Source organism: Anopheles aquasalis, chromosome 3 (assembly GCF_943734665.1).
Source record: "Anopheles aquasalis chromosome 3, idAnoAquaMG_Q_19, whole genome shotgun sequence".
NCBI classification, from domain to species: domain Eukaryota; kingdom Metazoa; phylum Arthropoda; class Insecta; order Diptera; family Culicidae; genus Anopheles; species Anopheles aquasalis.
In genome coordinates, this window is record NC_064878.1 from 25,290,998 (window position 1) to 25,311,772 (window position 20,775).

The 20,775-nt window shown below is 49.6% G+C and overlaps 1 protein-coding gene across 2 annotated transcripts in view; it reads right to left on the minus strand.

Annotated features, from left to right (window-relative positions):
* Window positions 1–20,775, minus strand: part of LOC126575056 (protein amalgam-like) — a 73,832-nt gene that overhangs the window by 16,020 nt on the left and 37,037 nt on the right. For both annotated transcript variants that reach the window (XM_050235555.1, XM_050235556.1), the window contains exon 3: window positions 540–695. In XM_050235555.1, the coding sequence (XP_050091512.1) occupies window positions 540–695 (156 nt within the window). The remainder of the gene's footprint in view (window positions 1–539; window positions 696–20,775) is intronic.

Genomic DNA, 20,775 nt, shown 5'->3' on the forward strand with positions numbered 1-20,775 from the left:
TTCCCTTTCTCTTTTTTTTTTGAAGGGCCAATTTTATCTTCCTCTCCTTCTGGGCTCACTTTCCCTCACCAGTTCCCTCATTCAGTTTTTTGTGTCACGCTAAGGACGATGAAAACCTTACTTTTTGGGGCGGAGAAAAAAAACGGATGCCGGTGGAAAAGGAAAATCCCCAAAAACAAGATGATAAAATGGTAACCGAGCCGGAGCCCGAGACCTCGGTTCCACCGGATGTCGCGCGTTCTGCCGCGTATCCATTCCTTCTGGCACGAGCCAACACAAACGATGCACGCGGCACGGTGGGTCCCTTGGGCCAGCTTTCAGCTACACTGTTCTAGCTGACAGATAGAGAGCCAGAGGAGGAGTGAGAGATAAAGACAGAGAGAGGCAGAGTGTCCTTTGCGCGCGGAGGATGTTCTTTCGTTCGCTGTTAGTCCTGATCTACCCGTTCACACGGAGAAAGGACTGGGATGAAAAGAAGAAAGAAAAGCGGGGAAAAACGAGCAGAAATGCAGGATCCGCTCCCCGCTTCTAGTACTCACCCAGGTTTTCCACCTCGCAGGGAAGCGTGATAGTGTCGCCGATCACGGCGCGTATCGATTGCGAGCGGGACGTGAACTTGGGCTGCACCATCGGCGGGCTGTCGATGAAGTCCGGATCGAGCATCGGATCCGAGAGGCTGTTCCCGAATGCGGTACCTGTGGTTGTAGAGAAAGAGGAGAACGAAGAGAAAGTGGCATGAGTTACGTTTTCGAACAAACGAACGAACGAACCGACGTTCCGCCGAGTAAGTCACCGACAGAGGCACGGAACGTGATCATCAAAAAGGCGTATTTGCACTGGCACTGGCACAGTGAGGACCGGTGTGGCCGGTGCAATGTTCTAATTAAAATTGAATGTGTCACGTAGCTAACAGGCCAAGGCGAGAGTGAGCGAGTGAGCGAGAATCCGGAGTGATAACGAGACAGTGCATCCCCGGTTTGCTGATGAGTGGCCAAGTACCGGGGATCGATTGCAGTTTGGATCTCGTTCGTGCGAACTCCGACGTTCGCAATAAGTCGCCGAAACTGCCGACAAACGGAGGAGTGGGAAAGTGACATTTAGTGAGGGAACGAGCGGGAACGAAGGTGAAACTTTTCCTGGGAAACCGTTTCCACGCTTCGAACGCTGGACCGCCGGACCACCGGATAGTTGACAATTTGGGTTTCGTATCCGGGCCGGCTGGTCAATAACCAATTTGGGAGTTTCGGAATGATGGAATTCCGTCCCCGGGGCAGGGGCGAAGAGATACTCAATATCAATACGCGGTGTCACAATTTGTGCGGATTTTGATGACTGGATTGAAATTGATTTTTATTGACAGTTTAAACACATTGACACAGTGATTCGGATGTTTGGACGTTTAAGGGGGGGCATATTTAATTTTGTTTTGTGACACATACTTTAAAAAAAAAATTCTGAATGCTGATCCTTTCAAGAACATTGTGTAAATTTTTAGGATAAATCGAAGCAAAGCTGACCAAGTCATAGATTTTTGAAAATCCGCGTTTCCCAAAACCATCGTTTTCAAAGTCGGTGCTCATCGTACCGTAAAAACTACTGGGCAAATTGATTCGAAATTTTTAACACATAATCTGTATACTGTTTGCCAGGTAGTGCCGTCAAGATATCATGAAAATTGTTGATACTTATTTTTAAATAAATCTTTAAAAATCGTTTTGTTTGGCGAAATCGTAAAAAGCATCACTTTATCAACTTCAAAAATCTGCCAAAAATTAAAAAATAGGAAATTTGTCAAAAACTTGACGGGGCTACCTGGATAAACTTATAATCTTTCAAACGAGTATCCATTTGTATTTTTCTGATGACCCATTCCGCAGCCATGATGGGCACCATAAAAAGTATCTTTGCGAAGACACGCTATTGCCTAAATTTGATGCCATGGATGAAGTTTTTAACTAAATCTTCCCCAAAATAGAACTGAATATTCTTCAAAAGTTGTAATGTAATATGCCACTCATCTGAAAGAATAAAGTTGAATGGTTACGGCACAAAAAATCGTCAAAAGTGGTCCTTGTTTTGGTAAGAAATTACAAAAGCCACTTTGGTGCAACTTTGTTGACTTTTCGTTTGGCGCCCGACGGAATCGCACTTTTCCCACATTTCATCATGATCCCCGGATACGAATACGGACCACTTTTTCCATTCCAGCTAGTTAATCAACGGTCAAAAACAATGCGCAATGCAAATTTGAAGATCAGCCAACCAATCGAGCCACGAATTTTGTTTCTGCGAATCCGCGCTCGAAGTCCTCAGTACCCAGTAGTCAGCCATTCGTGATGATGTTGCAGCTCTGATGCCTGGTCAGCTCTGCTTCTGGTCTGCCACTTCACTTCTGGCTTCGGAGTTGTTTCAGTCCGTACTCTACTGTCAAGTGCACGGTATTGGCGAGTGGAAAATTGGAACTACCGGGAACGCGGCGAGTAGTAGCGAGCTTGTTAAAATTCCGATACCACCGCTGCCTACCCGGGCCATTGTCCCGGGTGCGTGTTCCCGGTCGAAGTCAGACACACAAAACGAAACCCGCGTCTCCACGCACGCCTGCACCGCAGCCAGTCAGTTAATTGGCACCAGGTTTTCGGGCTCGGACTCGCACTCGAACTCGTAGCAAATAAGGAATTGGAGGAGCTGTTCGGTGACGTGGCGCGGTGCCATCGGAAAACAGCGAACCAGTTGGTCAGTGCACGGTCGGTCGCAGTCTGGCCAGAGTCAGAGGATTCCGCGAGGTGCAGGTGCAGCTGGGTGAGTTCCGTGTCCACCTGTGTTTGTCAATATTTGAACGTTGATGATGTTTAACTTAGTTTCCATTTTTGGCCTCATCGAACTCTAGTTCGGGTGTCCCCAGGAAAGGTGGCTTTCGTCTGCACAGAGCACATGTGCAGAGCCATCCGTGAGTGGTCAGGACTCATGTCCTCACGGCCTGCGTCGACTATATGCCTCGAAGCCCGGAACCTAGTGCAGAAGGACGTCTCGCTCCTTTGTTCGCTGTAACTACGTGCCCGGAGTCGATGGCAACGGATGATGAGGTGGCCTTCGACCTGACCTAACTAACGATTCAACGATCTCCGAATTGACGTCCGAAGGTCGCCCGTTGTTAATTCGTCCACCAAAAAAGGGCCCTTAGTCGGTGGAAGGTGAGTGCGAGGGATTTTTCAATCAAATAATACCGAGCCACAGCCCGGAAGCTTTCCATCAAATTGGGTGGAAAGGCGAGTCGAATAGGCTCCCGCCCTAGACGCGGACTAGGTGGTCCGCGAAAACATAAAACATCGAAACAACCCAGAACCGTCGGTGGTGCAACTATTTGAAATGAAATTCAATTTTCTATTTCAATGACCAACCGTTGCGCCATCCACACAAACTTTCCTCGTCCTACCGACCTCAACCCCCCTTCAACCACCCAGAAGCCTGTTGGCCACGGAAGCCGTTTGCGTGTTGGCTTCCTGCTGCCGATTATTGGAAAGGGAGAGCCCCCTCCCCCTTTGTTGGTGGTGGCGGTGTTTGCCATTTTTTTTTAAATGTTTCACTTCGCACGTGTTCCTCTGCTGGCGCGCCACGTTTCACGCTTTATATTGACGCTTCCTTCCCATGGTCCCCTGGAATGCCCCTTCGAACAATCGATGGCAGAAAGTGTGGAATCGGCCTTGGTCGCTGGCGGTTGATAAGACAGAACGGACGGACGGACGGAAAATGTCAGAAATTTGATTCAATTTCCAGCCAGTCTGCCAACCAGCTGGTCTGCTACTTGGTATCGGGCGTTAGGGGTTGTTTTTCCGGGAGTTGGTAATGCTATTAGCGCGCTCGAATGCCCGTCTCGAGCGGAGTGACATGCCAATGGGACGGTTCTTCGAGGGGGTTTTGTAATTAGCATCGATACTGCTACCACGCAGAGCCGACTACTCGTTCATCATCGTTTTTTATGGTCCGTTTGTAGACGCTCTTCAGATTCCAGGAGCTGGCACGGAGCTTCAATTGTAAGTATTGCTGGAAATGAAGAACCAGTTTTTGTTAATTCCAATTTTGTATTAAACAAATGACTACCACAAACGGACGGAGTGGACCTCAGCAGACCTCAGCACACTCACCAGATCACCTCCGTATCAATCGAACGTTCGAGGGTTTTAAACTGAAAGGGATTATCGGTTGTTTGTGATAACAGTGCTGCTACTGGTGATGGTGGTGGTGCTGCTGCTGTTTTCAGCTCACGTACCATCACGGATCACGAACAAAAAACGACCAAAAAAGAACCAGAAGTTGCAGAAGAAGAAGAAAGAGAAGCAGGATTGACCCGATCCGCTTAAGCATCCGTTAATCAAACCGTTTGCAATCAAACAGCTCCGGAACCGACACCGAAACCAGGTCAGGTGCAAAAAAAGGGAACGAAGGAAGGTGCACGTGCACAAAAAACATGGAACCTCGAGGGGCGAAGGGGAGTGCGCTTTTCCAGCGGAATGCATTGATGCAGATTCGGCAAACATACCGGAGCGGGACCATAATTTCGGAACAAAGGAGCACGGTGAATGATGCCAGGAGGTGAAAAAAGCGGGGGAAATCAAGTTTAGCAAACAAGAAAAGTTTCCCGCCCCCTCCTCTCCCTTCTTTTTTCACCCTTTTCTGTGAGTTCCGGGGGATATTGTGTTCCCAGTTTGGCCAGCAGGACGGGCGAAGAAAATCCAGCATGGACCCAAGCGTGTGCGAAGCGTCAGAGCGGAGCGGAGTGTGCTCTGTGTGCGCCAACTGCCAAAACTGATGGACCCGGACGGATGGACGGACGGACGAACAAACGCCCAAAGTTGAATCCGGCAAACCGGCGATATTTGCTCCTGTGCTCCAGCGAAAGGGAGGGAATGGAAAGTGAGGGTGAAAAAAACAAAAATGGCTGGCTGGCTCGAATTACGCAGCTGACTGCACGGCATTCTCGGCATTTCCCCCCCCTCGACTTCACCTCCGGTCAGGTAGGTCCGACAATCCGATGCGGTGGCGTTTCCAGCTCCGTGTCCTTCAAAGCCACCTAGCCTAGCAGGGGTGAGCTTGCGTTGGTTGGCTTGCTGGCACGGCACGGCACGGCACGGCACTTCCGGTCGCTTGAAATCATCGAAGAAGGAACTGAGGAGCACGTTCTGCAGCGCCCCCCCCCCCCCGGCCCGTTGGGTGTGAAATAAATTGAAAAACCTTTCCGCATGCATTAAGCGCGGTGCTATCAATTTGAACAACATAATATTTCACCCTTCTACCCGGGGCGGGGGGTGCACATGGAGGGAGGAAGGCAAAAACATCGCGGCACAAAAGCGCAACCCAAAGTGCCATAAATAAATGTGCGGCCATTATCACACTCGCGGCGCAGCGCGGCGGAAGGGCCACACTGCAAATGAAGCGGCAAGTTCGTTTGTTGCATTTTCTTATCGTTGGAGTGCCCCGGAAAGAAGCGAACGAGGGCACAGCATGGTGCCGCTGCAGGTGATTCGGTGAAACTGGCACCAATCAATCTTCGGGGGAGCTCTCTCCAGAGAGAGAGAGAGAGAGAGAGAGAGAGAGCGTGAAAAAAGAATTGCTGCCGAAAACGTTGAACTTTTGATCTATTTTTAATGTCCGACCAATTCTTAACCTAAAACAGATGCCCAAAAGGAAAAGGATTCGAATTTTGGTCGACTGGAAAACGCCTACTGTTTGAACTGAACGCTCGGAAACGAACTGTCATGGAGTGGCCCTAACCTAGAAAGTTTGACAGTACCCGGTGCAAGGTGAAAACGGGGGAAAACGGTTCGATTGCGATGCTCTCCAAACACACGTGTCTTCTTCTACTGCTCCTCTCCTCTAGCTCCTTGCTAGAGCTGGAGTGTATGTTGGGTTGTGTTGTGATCAAACAATGGGGCAGAACCGTAGAAACCATCCGAGCGCGAGCGCGCACGCGGCACCACCCTCTGTTTAGGGCCGTGTGTTTGAATTATTTAAATGTTAATTTGAATGGTTATAACTTTTCACTTTAACGACGCCGGCGCCCGCTGTGTGGTGTTGACTGGGGTTTAGCAAGAGTCGGGTGGAGCCCTTTTTTATGTTGCACATGTCTGTTTTTTTTATTTATTTCGCTCCTGCTTTCGAATGTCGGGGAATATATTGGGCATTTGTTTTGGCGCCTCCATTGAATAATGCAAAGCGGCTAGCGAGCCCGCTAACTCATTTTCGTTCGAGCAGAAGCGACAAATGCATGTGGTACATCAACAATGAGCTCGTCTAGAGAGGGAGAGAGTTTGTCCTAGGCCTAAACCTGGCCGCTTGTTCGCTGGTCTATTTGTTTTGTGATCCAGCCTCACTCGTTGGCCACTTTCTCATTTGTTGGCCGGTGCCGAAAGGCCCGTGACAGTTTGGTGGCTATGACAACAATGCAGCTGTGGCCGATTCGGATTCGGATTGGGATGCAGCTGCGTACGAGCATCCCTTCCTCGATGTGCACTCTCGATGTGGGTTAATTAAATATTGAAATTAATATTGATATTCAATAATGAATAAATCTTTATTACGCCATTGCTCTTTGTTTGCTCAACGTGTGACTGTTTTTTTTTGTTGCTGTTGTTGCTGTTGTATTTCCTTGCACAGGAAAGCACGGGACCACGGGAATCGGGGTCACGGAAAACAGATTTTCCGCGCCAAAGTGCGAACCGGTGCGCCGTAAAAGTGATCACCGCGGGACCGACCGATGGTGACCGATTACATATGCGTGCGCTTGGAGCAAGGCAGGGAAGAGGGGATGGACAGTGGGGGAGGGCTTTGTGATTACAGCTCGCTTGCTCGCACGCCGACAGTGGTGGTGGTGCACACACGTGTTACTGTCGCCCGGGCCGCGCGACGGGATAATGAGATTTATTTCCCGTATAATGGGGTTTCGATTAACTGGCTCGATTTCGGTGCCGACGCACCTGCATCCTTTTCGCGATAAGACGAGTGTTGGAATTGGATGCTGGGGGGATGCGAGGTGGCTGGAGGTAAACATGGAACCGACAGAAAATACAAACGAGTGCCCAGGTGCTGCATAAAAATGCTGCTGATTGCATTGTTTAATGAGCAACTCAGCCACCGGCAAACCGGACTGATAATTGCGTTGCGAGATATGAAGAGAACATGCCGGGGGGGGGGGGGGGGGGAGATTAAGGAAATGGTGTTGCATGAAACGCTTTTCACGACTCGCTTCAATTAATGAAAGTGGTGGATCGATGCAGCTTAGCAAGTGGATCTGTTGAGAGTGCGATGAGTGAAAGAAGTTTTGTATTTTACGTGCTACAGCACTTAATCGAGCATTTACTTAGCATTAACTGCCATTTGACGCCTTGCAATAAATGTTTCAACTTTGCAGTGATGCTCGAATGCAAGATTGCTTTGCAACAATCAACACATAACACTAGACGCTAAAAGCAAACTAATCGCGTAATTTTGATAATGAAATAAAAAGACAGAAAAAGAAGAATGGATGAAGAAACATTTATTCAACATTTTAACATTCACCGCATAATGGAATTCGAGAGCCCTTGATTATTTATCTATTAAATTCCTATTAAAAACCCCTGAAAGTATGCAATTTTACCAGCTACCTGGCGCCTCCATCATCGAGCTTCACCAACAGAGCTGCATCATTTCGTTCAACTGGAATATAATTGAGCTATTTCTAGGAGCGCACTGGAGCATCCCATTCGAAGAATGTTGATAGCAAATATGTTTCACATTCGCCAACCATCCTTCATCACATTCCGATGGTGTATTTCATGCAGCCAAGCAAAACCATGTAATTATTGTGAAAGTCTAGCAGCGTCAAGCGTAATGATCATGCCAAAGTCGCAGAAACCCAGTTGCACCGCCAAGCGCACCTTTCCTAATTAGTGGCAGCGACCACCATCCATGAAACATGATTCCGCCCTTTAGCAAGTTTGTTCGCTAGCGCTCGCTCGCGCTCACTCGATAACAAACAACTACGGCTTCAGTATTAGCGTCCTGCTGGCCACCATTACCATCACACAGCACCATCCACAGTGTGCCCCATTAGTGATACCGCGGTACCGCAAAATCGTACAAATGTCGAAGGTTAATAAATCGGAAATTGTGGTGCACGGCGTACCCCAGGTTCTGCGAAATGTTGGAATACGTTGGCGCGAGTTGGCTTCGCATCTAGTTCCGGTGCGAATACTGAACTCCCACGCCGGGAGAAGACTTCAAGGTTACGGGAGCAGAGGCGGAGCAGAAGCAGCAGCAGCATCCATTACGACGCGGCACGAAGACGAGCGATGCGGCATGGCATTCCGTACACACAAAACACGCAGAGCGAGCGAGCGGGCGAGCGAGAAAAGGAGAGTGAGTATCTTAAGTAATTCAATGTTCACGGTTGGTGTGCTTGTTACACAGACCCCGCACACAGTCCTGACCATCTCCTTCGCCTCCGTTGTCATGAAACATGAGCCAACACAAAGTCATCTCCTTTTCTACCCCCAGACCAGGGCAACATTGCTGCCGATAGTGAGGCCTGTACGGCCGCGCAGCTGCCGGGCGTGAAATGTAATCCTTTTATTTTGTAAATATTTGCCCAACACGTGATTCTCATTTCTTTCGGTGCGTAGGCATTCTTCAAATTTCTGCCACTCGGTACTCGGCCCGATCCAGGGAGATGATGAAATGTGAGTGGAGAGAGGGTGAGATCAGGTGAGGTGGCAGCTTTCAGTAGCGAGAAAACCGAGGCAAAGGTTTCCATGGTTTCAGGTGGCGACGTATTTCTTCTCTTCGGCAGTCGGGAGGGGGGGGGGGGGGGCTTTTCGGGGGCCGGTGGTTAACATCTGCAGCGAATGAAGTATTATTTCTGTTGTTCACTTTTTGTTCCACCGCCACGCTCTTTTTTTCTTTTCATCTCCGCTATGTTTTCTTATGTTTCTAGCGAGCATTCTCGCTGAGCAGGAAGCTCAGGATTACAGCGCAAGATTGTCGGCGAAAAGTATTTCGCTCGTGTTGGCCCGCCCGCCTGGCGGATGGCGGGTTGTGGTTCCTTTTCGGTCCGTCCGAGTACACAGGTGCCTTGGTGGTTGAGGTAGCGCGTGTCAAACAAGACATGGTGCTGCTGCTACTGGTGCTACTGCGACACGCTACCAACGACCACCGAAGCTGGCAAGATTGCGGCATCCGTTCCCGTTTTATAGCCAATATTCACTCGGAGATGCGGAGCGCCCTGGTAGCACTGGTAGCAGCGAGTGCGAGTGCGAGTGTGGCCTACACAGCCCAACAACTACTGGCCAGATGGGTACCGACCGACGGTTCGGGTTGATTAGCCGTAAAAAAAACGAGGGACGGATCCGGAATCCTGGACGTGTTATCCAGGGGCAGCAGCAGCAAAGATATGTGCGGTTTTGGATGAGGTGCGGTTTTGGATGAGGCCGTGGCAGTGGCAGACTGGCAGACGGCTAACCCAACCTTTTTATGCTCATCCGCTCATTAACTCCGTTTTTGGGGTGGCGTGGGGCGTGGGAAGTAGCACGCGGGGATTGTAAATAAATTGAAGCCAAACAAACATTTATCTTCAATTAAAACGGCCTTTCCAAGGGGCGGCACGGAACGTGATGGGATGGCCCGGACCCTGGACCTCAATCGATCACAGTGATTCAGCGGAGGGGGGGAAGGCTGGACTGGACCTCACTCCGTTTGGCCAGGGTGGAGGTCCGTTAAATGAGACAAAACCAAATTAACGGCCGCTGATTGTGGCGTTGCACGCAAAGTTTCAATTAGAAAGCTTTTCTCTTTTTCTCGCTCCGTTTAGTTTTCAATCTGTGACCTCGAAATGGTTCCGGGATTGAGAAGTTTTGCGGCCAGTAATTAGGAGCAACTTCATCTTGACGTAGGCTCAATGCAGCCAGCGGCATCCAATGTTCCGTTCTCTGAAGACTATTTCTCCGTCAGATGTTTACAAAACAGGATACAAACGGGGGCTGCTTGTTAGAGAATGCCACCACCAGACCAGGCTGCAATCATCAACAATCATTAAGTGAACACTGCTGTTGAGGTAGTCGTAAATGGCCAGCTTGAGCAAATAACAACAGGATACCACGCAAGCATGTCGCGCGAAGCATGAAGGGACGAGACCGCGTCTTCAATCGTGCACCGCGCGGGCTCCTTGATGAAAGGGAAGAAAGGTTTATTAAGGATTTTGTCTTACGCCCCCAGACACCGGTACAGGTGACGTTAATGATGTTGAAAATGCCTGAAGGCCTGGCGAAGCGGGGGGGATCAGTATGCTTTATGACACGACGGAAATTAATGGCCTGCTTGAAGAGTGGGCTTTGTTACGGCAATTCGATACGGCCAGGCGAGGGGTTGACGAGCGGACGCGAACAGTGGACGCTGCGCTACAGTCGCGAAAGTAGCACCGAAACGAAACGAAATGAGGCTAATGATATGTTTTCTGCACCTGCATCTCTGTCACTCTGCCGGTGTAATAAGGTAAATTAATATAAAATGTTCAACTGACGGTTCGGTGCTCAGTGGATCTGTTCTTTTCCGTCGGCGAAGAGACATTGGTTTTCATCCGCATTAAGGATTCGCGACTGGCGGACAAAAAACTCCAAACATTCCGGCCTGAGCCATAGTGCCTCGAGGCGTTGCTCCCGGGTTTTGATGATAAACACAAGTCAGAACAGAAAGCAAACGAGAAGGAGGAGCGTTTCATCATCATCATCTTTGTCGTCGTCGTCGTATCGCGCATCGCAAGGCAGAAAGCGTGGACGGGAACGGCGAGTACGCCGAGGCAAATAATGATAGATTGTTTTGGCTTCCATCTTGAAGGATGTGCTTTCTTTCGCCGCGAGTGGCCCCGGCTTCCCTGGGAGCTCATCATCAACTGACACGGCCGCTGCCGAGTCGCCGTGGGTAACGTTCTCGACTCGCCGGAACCATTATCATGATTTAACCGGCGTTGATTCATCGGGCCAAAGGGGACCGACGTCGGGCCGCGATTCTGAGACTTTTCTCAAGGATAGCGAGAGGACCACGGAGTGGTAGGTTGAGTAAACCGACAGAGAGAGAGAGAGCGAGCGAGAGAGAGAGAGAGAGAGGCCATTATATTGGGCCGCGCGTACCTTTTCCATAAATCATGTTCGAAATAAATGAGATGCCGAGACGATGTCACGACAATTCCCGTGGGATGCTGTGCCACTAAGTAGACGCCTGGGCTGCCCCTCCCGCCCCCTCTGTCACATCATCGTGTTTACCCAAGACCAAAGACCTGGCCAAAGCCGGTGACCCGCGGGCCAGGCTGACGGACCGTTTCTGGGTCACTCTCTGGCGCACGCTCCCACTCTCTTTGAAGTGACACGCGGCTAGAGCCAGGGGACGGTTGCGAATTGATGGTGTTTGATTTGTTTGTCCTCATTCGCGGGAGAGTGTCCAGCATGCGGGACCGGGGGAAGGGGGGGTGGGCGGATGTTTGTCTGACGGATGACTTTGGACAAACAGCATTAACTGCGCGCCGTGCGCCGTGATTCGCCGTGGGTGGGACCATCGTTCGGGACGAACGAGCACCAGAACCTGCCGAGCAATTATGCGCGGCGTCTTTGCCCCCCTGGAGGGAGGGAGGGAGGCGGGGATGGAGAAGCTGTCCTGTCAATATTAGCTTTCGCGGGACGAAAGTGAGAAAATAAAACAAAAACTGAACGTTCCGCCGATGATCGAGTGGAGAGGAGTGGGAAGGAGTGTAAGCAGCGCGCTCGGAAGGGAGGGTTTCGAATAACGATGTGATGGGGGGTTGAGTTTTCGTGAAAATTATACTCAAATAAAACAAATAAATAGAAAGACAAGAAGTTGCCTTTCGAACACGAGCACGATTTAAACGCGCTCTCTAAGTTAGCATTCGTGGCATTGTGGGTAAGTACGGTAAATGAAGTAACCGGCACGCAGTTGTTCGAATCCTGTTCAAACAAAATATTTGCTTGATCAAATCAAAGACTACTAGATGACTCTGGTGTTATCAAGTAGGCCGCTATTGGTATTGGTGATGGTTCTTAACCTTTGACAGCCTGCCAACCAGTGAACTAGATTGATGAACATTTCACACTCAATTTTTTTATTATGCTCTCACCAAGCACATCCATTCGCATATTTTTGCCTTTGTTCTCTGTTCTTTCAAATTCTGGTTATCAGCTTCCAAGTAGAAGGATGAAAATTACGGACACAGGCAAAACAGGCAATAACTTCAGAGACAGAAATGACTTGCCCTCCTTCATACTTGAAGTAGGAAGCACTGTTGAAAACTGATCCCGAAAAACCCCATTTCAGGTATACTTTGCGGTCTTGAATTGTCCTATTTATAAAGACACTTTTGCCAGCAAAAAAAAAACAAAAAAGATCTCCCGGAAGCTAAGCTCATCATCACTGTACACTCAGTGATAACAATTCCGGATGAGCTGTGTGTCTGTTTGTGTGTTTGTGTCTGCCGTGCGTTAGCGGTCACATAAAGGCAAATAAAGGATGACGATGATGATGATGATGATGATGGTACTGTTTTTTTTGCCTCCATTTGCAGTGACTTTAACGATCCGCTTGTAAAACCCCGTCCATTATACCTCACCTCACTTCACGTTTCCCGGGAATTCATGCCAGCAATTCCGGACCTCCGTCAGATACCTGGCACCGTGGCCACAGAGCGGTGCCAAAACGGAGAAATAAAAGCAGAACTTCCAGAAAAAGCTCGCTGGAAAACCTTTGTCAGCCCGAGCGCAACCGCGCACATCCATTCTATCCGGTCTATCAGCCGGGATGAACCAAATGATGAAGTTAATAAATTTATTTACTCACTTCCGTGTCATTAATTTCGTGGGCGCAACGGGCGCAATGGAATGCGGCATCCGGCAACCCGCATCCCGATTTGCCAGATCTCCAGCTGCGCCCCCCCCCCCTCCCTTTCATCGCATCGCAGGCCCTGTAACGGCGCTGTGGCGGAGGAGAGGAGGGGTTTTGGATTAAAAATTTACAATCCACCACATGGCACAAACCATCCTAAGTCTGGTGACTGGTTTCCATTGGGGCCAGGTAAAATGCCGAGAACTGTGGCAGCTGCTTGTTGCCCGGGGAGGCCCTCCGGCCTGGCACTGGATCACTTCGTCAACATCAGTCCCACTTTCCGCCGGATGACGGTCAGGAGGACAGGAGTTCGGAGCAGGACGTAGAGCATACACGTAATCTGGCAACTTGGAACTTTGACGCTCATGTTTTGTAACTAGCTTGCGGCACAAAGAGACATTCATACATGCCGTTGATGGTGGTAGCGATGGTTTTTGTGGCAAGGCAGGACAACCGGCAACAGTTCTGGATCAAAATATTGGCCCCGAAATGCCCCCGGGACGGAGGATGAGTTTCGACGAAGGAAAGTTCACTCACTACAGTGTCACCGGGGACGGAAGTTTAGGTGGGATAGGATAAAACTCCAGAGAATCCGGTCTGGCGAAGGAGAGGACGAAGCTGCCCCGGGAGCCATTGCTCCGCCCATTGACCAGTACTAGCGATTGCTGCAAGTCTAGCCAGCGGTCTACTATCTCGATCAGGAATGAACTGATCATCATCTCATGCTTGATGATGATGATGATGCTGTCGGTTGATGCACTTCAGGTTGTTAGATAACACTGCATCACGGAACAATCGACGAACAGTCCCTAAAGCTCATCACCGCATTCACTTCGCATGCAGTTCCTCGACATGCCAAGCCTGAAGGCGTTCAGTGAGTTACATGCCATTCCATGCTTCCACATTCCACAACACCCGTCTCTCTCTCTCTTCAGTGGCAATCGAAGCAGAAAAAGTACGGCACCAGGAGCAGCACCAGGAGCAGCAGCAGCAACTGACCAAACATGCAAAATGAATACGCAACATCGATAGCGAGATAGCCGAGGGGGTCCCGGGGGTTTGGGGGCAGGATTTGATACTGTAATCCCTAATCCTGGTCGAAGTTCAAATGACCGATGGGAAATTGGAAATCCCCCGGAGGCTTATGTGCTTTCTGGTGCTGGTTCCCGGGCACCATCGGCGTATCGCCAACGTGCCGTGCACGTCCGTGGACATCCAGTAGCAGCAGCAACGGTATTTCGGCTTTTTATTCGGAATTATCTCCTCGCTGCACCACTTGGCCACCAGGCCTTGGGCCACGTGTACGTGTGATTCTCACACAAAACCGTGCCCGTATGTGTGCCTGTGTCCGTGTGGTGGCAGAACTGTGAAACAGCAGCTTTTGGCAGATAATCGATCAAAGTACTCGGGACTTCGTTCGGGAGTTTGGAACCTTGGCAGCGGTTTGCTGCAGGTTCTGGCTGGGTGGGCCCCCCCCGCCCCCCCTTGGGGTGCTCTGGATTCCCTATCTCGTCCCGTCCATTCCGGGCACGTATGTATGGGCACGTTGTTGCATTGTATGTATAGGCCTGAGGTTTTTTTTCTTCTTTTTTGCGTCCGCCATTGTCTACGTTTGTGTTCCCGGTACCAGGGAGTGGATGTTGGAGATCGAATCGAACTCGAATGGAACCTCGAACCGAAAACCGGTACCGTAGGTTAATTAATTTAGCGCCCCAGTGATACCGAGATACCGCCCGTAGGACTCATTGCGAGTTGGTGTCTGGTGTGCTGTAGTGACGAGCAGAATGCGTGGAGCAATGCGACATGATATTGGAGTTGGTGGTCAATGTGGCCAATCGAAGACGCTGCCGGGGCGTAACGGGTATCGGTTTCAGGGCAGTTCAGGGCAGTGGCCACGTCTGTAAGCTGCGCCAATGGGCTGCTCACACGCAGGGACCACAGAAGAAGCAGACTATTGATTGATTAATGCGGTGTGGCGTGGTGGAGCTTTGCTTTGATTTGGTGGCGCTGGTGGAGGAACCTTCCGGATATCGTTATCAGCTAGGAACGGGGAAAAATCGCCCGAGGTCACGTTAATGTGGCGTAATCAAACGTGATGGAATTCGTTCTAATCCCGCTCATTCCTTGGTTTAGGCAGTAGGCATTGGCCTCCGTTGGACGGAAGTTAAAGGTTGGATTTGGGGGAGCTAATAAGCTAAGCGTTTCGTGGCCAAGTCAAATCTGAGGGTTGAGGTAGGTTTTTTTCCCCGCCGGAGCCGTTAGTTTAATATAAATGCTGGATTGCATTATCGTTAGTTCGGTATTCCGGAACACGGTGTAGAAAATGGTTACTTTCAGTTGATTGCCTTTTGGAATGTTTTGATGAAGGTTACAGTTGGTCATTTCAATGCTATGGTTTATTTAATTAATTAACATCTTATCGAGATTTGTGGGTGAGAATTACTTTTCCCATTGGACTTGTTGATTTTTTTTAAAGAGAAATTGAAGGATAGAAGGTCGTTTCTCAATATCTCTCAATGGTCTACAGATTAATCGGCATCAGCAAACAATTACTGATACCATACAGTAACTGGGTACAGTAGCTTGTTACAAGAACCTTTTTATTATTACAGTACTAGAAAAAAATCTACAAAAACATTGTTGGATATTGGTTATTTAATTTTATTTCATTTATTGCTTACTACTTGTTTGCTTAGACAAGGATAACTTAAAACTAAAGAGAGAATTGAGAGAGGAAAAACAGCCATAAAGAAATAGAAACGAGATAAAAGTAAAAGAAGGATGGAAAAGAATCAAGAGGGAAGCAAGACGGAATGACAAAGACAAGCGCAGTCCCCGCGTGTCACAGTTCAGAACTAGGATGGAGACAAAAATCATTCCACTTATCGAAATTGCTGAAAATTTTCAATTCACTACAAAGAGCCCCCCGCCCCCCGTTATAGTGGCATCATTGTGATTATTAATGAGTGGGATTGCTTTCCTTCTTGGAAATGATTCTACAATTTAAAACTGTATTCGCTCATCATTTACGGCGCTTTTAAAAGTTCCATAACTTCTAATGGGCAACTTGTAATTGGATAAAAACCATCCATCCAACACAGAACCATCGTCGAGTTACTAAACGAAACCATCAACACCCAGACGAAGCCTTGTCGTACCGGATATCATTTTAAATTCTGGACCGCCAGTTGCGGATTTCGGGGAATACATTTCATAAGACACGGAGTATCAGGCTTCCGGCCCGGTATTCATTAGGTTGTATGCCTTTTAATTATGGTCGTTGTGCTGGCACCGGTGTCATCTCATGCAACACGTTGTTTTGGATAGTCACATGTTTTCTATTCGTAAGTTCGTCAGAAAACCATCCAACTAACTGGTGCATTACGGTGAGTGAGCCATTCCACAATTCGTCCACAATTCATACCACGCCCTCTTTCCCTCTTTCCCTCTTGTCTTGTGACTATGTGAAATAGTGCCGCTTGCCACGCTTCCGTGGCTTAATTGGAAGCGATTTCTGAAATTACTTGTTAGCATGTCGCACCGGCGTACCGGCATTGTTTCCACTTTTCCACCAGCCATCGGGGCAAACAACAGAACGGAAAACAACAAAAAAAAAAGAAGAGAAAAAAAAGAAATGAAAAAGAACAGTACAAACAGTCAAAAATGACGGAGTAGCTACTACGCTCAGGTCCAGGTCTCTTTCTCTCCCGCTGTACCAGCCCCCCGGACCGGCCCCGTTGCAAGCTGTCCTTTCGGGCGCGTGTCTGGGCAATCTGGGCTATTCATTTCCTCCAGAACGGAAAGTGTGGCTCAACAGATCCACCACCACCACTGCATCTCACTCTATCCCTCGTTAAAACGTTGCTCATTTGTTGTTGCACCGACGACGACGAGTGTGCACATTCTGGCTACAAAATCGTTGCTTCCAGGAGACTGAGGTTGGTTCAAGGAAGTCCGTGGAGTCTGTGAGTTGCTACATTGTGGAATTGTGCGATGGTTTTTGTGACTGTCTGGTGAGCTTAGCGATGCAGCAGGATGCATGCTGTTTGGTTGTACAGCGTCGGTGAGGAAACTGTCAACTGTGAGGCACACGGCACGGCACGGCACGTGTCCAGCACAGGGGCCACGGGCAGTGTCGAAACGGCGTCAGTGGCACTGGCACTGTCAGTGTAATTTGTGATGTGAGCGGTGAGGTGAGAGAGCGACCACTTCTTCTCCCTCTCTCTCTCGCTCTGTCTGTCTGTTTGGTTCTGAATGGAATGAAATGGGTTTTCCGCGTGTCTTTCCTGGCAACTGCAGCCAGGATTACAACGTTCTCTGGCCCCGTTAACCGAGGACAAGGCTTAAAATGTGTTATTATGTAGCACACACTAGAGCAACGGTGCAGAGTTGCCTAAATGCTGTCTAAATCAGTTTTCGATATTGGAAAACCAGCATCATCGGCAGCTTCACTATCGGTTACTTATGCCACGGTGTTCCGCGAAGTTCCACAAAGTTCCTTGTAGAAATGCAAGAATTTCTCTCGACCCAAGTACCTAAATCGCTGCACTTCATATTTTCTCGAGAAACAACTGAGTACCCCCCCTCCTTTTCCTGGAGTAAGCGGATGATCACCTTCAACCGGTGAAGGTAAGTGGAAGCCAGACAGGAACAGGGTATGCAAATCGAAAGGGAGCGAACGAAAATGCTTTCCATGAATCGTAGCAGTCCAGAGCTTCATTCTGCTGCGAGGATGCGCCGAGGAAGCTGCTAACGGGTTGCACACCAACCAAAACCCCGTAATACTCACCAGCAGTAACAAAAGCACCCGGTCGGTCTAGGTCTTTATCGCTCGTCCAACCCGTCTCACCCATCACCATTGCCAGCCAGGCAGCATCGTTCACCGGCACCAAGTGTTTTATCCATTATGCTGCACACAGTGCGCGCGCTCGTTCGCTTGCTATCAGTAATGAGCACTTATGCGCACCACTCTGGCCTCTCTCTCCGTTCGGTCCCTCTTCCTCCTTGTGTCTCAGTGTGCGGAGGGAAATTCGAGCCATTCGGGGAAACTGGCGGGGCCCAAGGAATTATGTTAGCACAGACGCATTCTGCTGGGCAAGGCATTCAGCTTTCCTGTGAAAATTCTGTGTCCGCCACCTTCGCGCTCCATTTTATCGCACGCCCAGCATCTTCGCATCTTCGGTGTTCGGTGTGCGCATTCTTCTTAAATGTTTTCGTTGATGCGACGGTGCTGCCGCTGCTGCTGCTGCAGACCTTCTTCCGAGCAGTTCCCCGGATGTCATTCAACTTCATCCCAGCTACTTTGCGCTCGGCACTGGGACTGGTGCTCCGGTTCGGTGATGGACCTGGGACGAGTGACACCAACCATAGTCAGCACATACACCGGGACACACTCACAGGGAGACACACAATGAGCCCTTTTTCTCTCTCGTTGCTCTCGGCCTGCCAGGAAGTTATTATCGGAATGGATTGCACTTACCGAGCGACCGGGCGAGCGAGCGAGCGAGCGAACAGAAGAAGTGGAAGTGTTGAATGTTTGTGTACCAATGTGTGTGTCTTCTGTGTGCCAAGTCAGCATCCGCTTTCTTCTTTTTCTTCATCTGTTCTTTTTCTGTTCCGTGCCACAACGTTTTGCTCGCGCTCTGCTAACGATGTTTGCCAGTCTGTGGCACCAGTTCGAGGTAGCGCCTTCGCCACCAAAATGAAGGGGAGAGAAAAGGTAGAAGAAGAGAAAATCGCTCCCGAAGGGGCCGACACTGAATGCGTTGACACTTTCAATAATTGTGAAAACCGAAAATCAATATCGCGTAAAATGCACTCCTTACGATCGCAGCGCTTGTGGAGGGGATGTGCTTGGTTTTTCCCCCAGGAAAATGGTCCCCAGATACTGAAGAGAACTCGAAGCTGATAGCCCGATTGGTGGACTTCAAGTATGGTAGTGTCCCGGGGAGTATCAGCTCGGTTGGAAAGTCGGAAAATCGTTGAACCAATCGAACACATTTTATCGGGGTGCGTGCTGGTGGTCCATCGTTTTCGCATCGAAATCGTTCTCCCGGTCCTGGACTTCAGTTCAGATCGGACCAGACCAGACCATTATCCATCGCGGAGCATCGCTAGAGATTCTCTTCCAACCTTCATCGCGCAAACCCCTTTTCCGGCGGGGTGGTCCGCCCGCCTGATGCCCCTCGATGCGCGTGTGTTCGCGAGGTGAGTGCCGTGAGTCAGGTTTCCAGCATCGGCATCGGCCAGCGCACATCACCGGTTTATGGTGTAATTCACAGCCAACAGTTCCCCCTTCATGCCCCGGCCCGCAGAGATCGTCCCGTTTTTTCCGGCGCAGAACCATCAAATCGTTCCCTCGGCCATTTTGGTTCGATCATAAATTTGACGAGCTTCACCGCGCTTCTCGCACATCCCCCTCTTTGAAATTGTACTCAGCTCCCCGGGGGGCGGGGGGGGGATCCATCATTTCCCGGGAAAGGCTGCGAATCGATTGGCCAGGGTGTGACCAGAGGTCACCCAGGGGGCGGGCGAGAGTTCCCCCCCGAGAAGGGAGAAGTGGGGATGCTTTTCCGGAAAAGATCTCTCACACAGTGGATCTGTTGGGCTTTCGAGATGGCTTCTCGCCGCTTTTCTCCCCTCTCGTTCCGCTTCTCCATCATCATCGTCGTCCTCGTCGTCGTCATCATCATCATCATCATCATCGGCAGCAGAGCCAGAGAGTTTTATTATATTTTGTGCGGGATGGATTTTAGCTGTGTGGCCGCAACGGATCCACACCGCCATCACTCGCTACCGGCCACGTAACGAGGGGGGATCCTCTTTTATTTAAATTAGATTTTATTCATCGTTGATTCGATCGTTATCCGCGCTGGTTTTTCGGTCCAAGTGTTCAAGCTCCAAGGGTGCTATCGGAGCGTCGGTTGGAGGTGCCGACTCCCATTTCGATCGCCATCGTGGGTAGCATAAAAAATCAAATTATTGTCCACGATGGAGGCGCCCACTTTTTGGTGCTATTGGAGGGGTGTTGCTGGTGGTGTGTTGCTGACCTGCCTGAAAGTGATATCGTTTCCGTACCCGGTTGCGGTTCCGTGTTCCCTCTTTGCATTTTTCTTTCCCGCCTCATCTTGTTGTTGTTATTGCTACTGCTGCTGCTACCGGGCTGGAATGCCGCCAGACTGGACAAATATGGCCGGATCGTAAATTCATTTAACGTTATTTTTCCTTCCACGCTCTCCGCTCATCGCTTCTGCTCCACTTCAGGGCGTTGTGTGCTGCATTTCAAATTGTAACATTATTTTCGATCCACACTGATGCTGCTAGTGTTGCCGGTGGTGCTATCGGAATTGAAAAGCATTTTTGATGGCCCGAAAAATGTTGATGAAATATGTAATTGTTATCGTTTATTGTTGCGCGAGCGCCCGCTATCCATCGGCGTGATACCGGCAGCAGTCGGATTGAACAGACAACGTACAATCGCGTTCCGGGCTCGCAGGAATGCCGCACGTTGTGCTGTGCGTGTGGATATTAATTTTTATTTCATGATAAACGGCCATGCGGCCGAATGCGCGAATCCTGATCCTGCTAGTACAATAGAGAACAAAGGGCTCTGTTCCGTAGCCGTCGCTCAGATGGGAGAGATCATCGAATTCCTCTTTCATTTTTGTTGCTTTTTGGTTTAATGTATGCCTCGAACCGGTCATAAATTGTGCGTTAATTCCATTCACGCAGCCCTGTTCGCTGGCCTTCAAGTACAAAATGGCGAAGAAAATGGTACAGGAAAGCGTCCATGGCACACTTTTCTTTTAAATGTCGCCTTCATTCCCAATGCTGCGCTCACTCACCACTACTCACTAATGA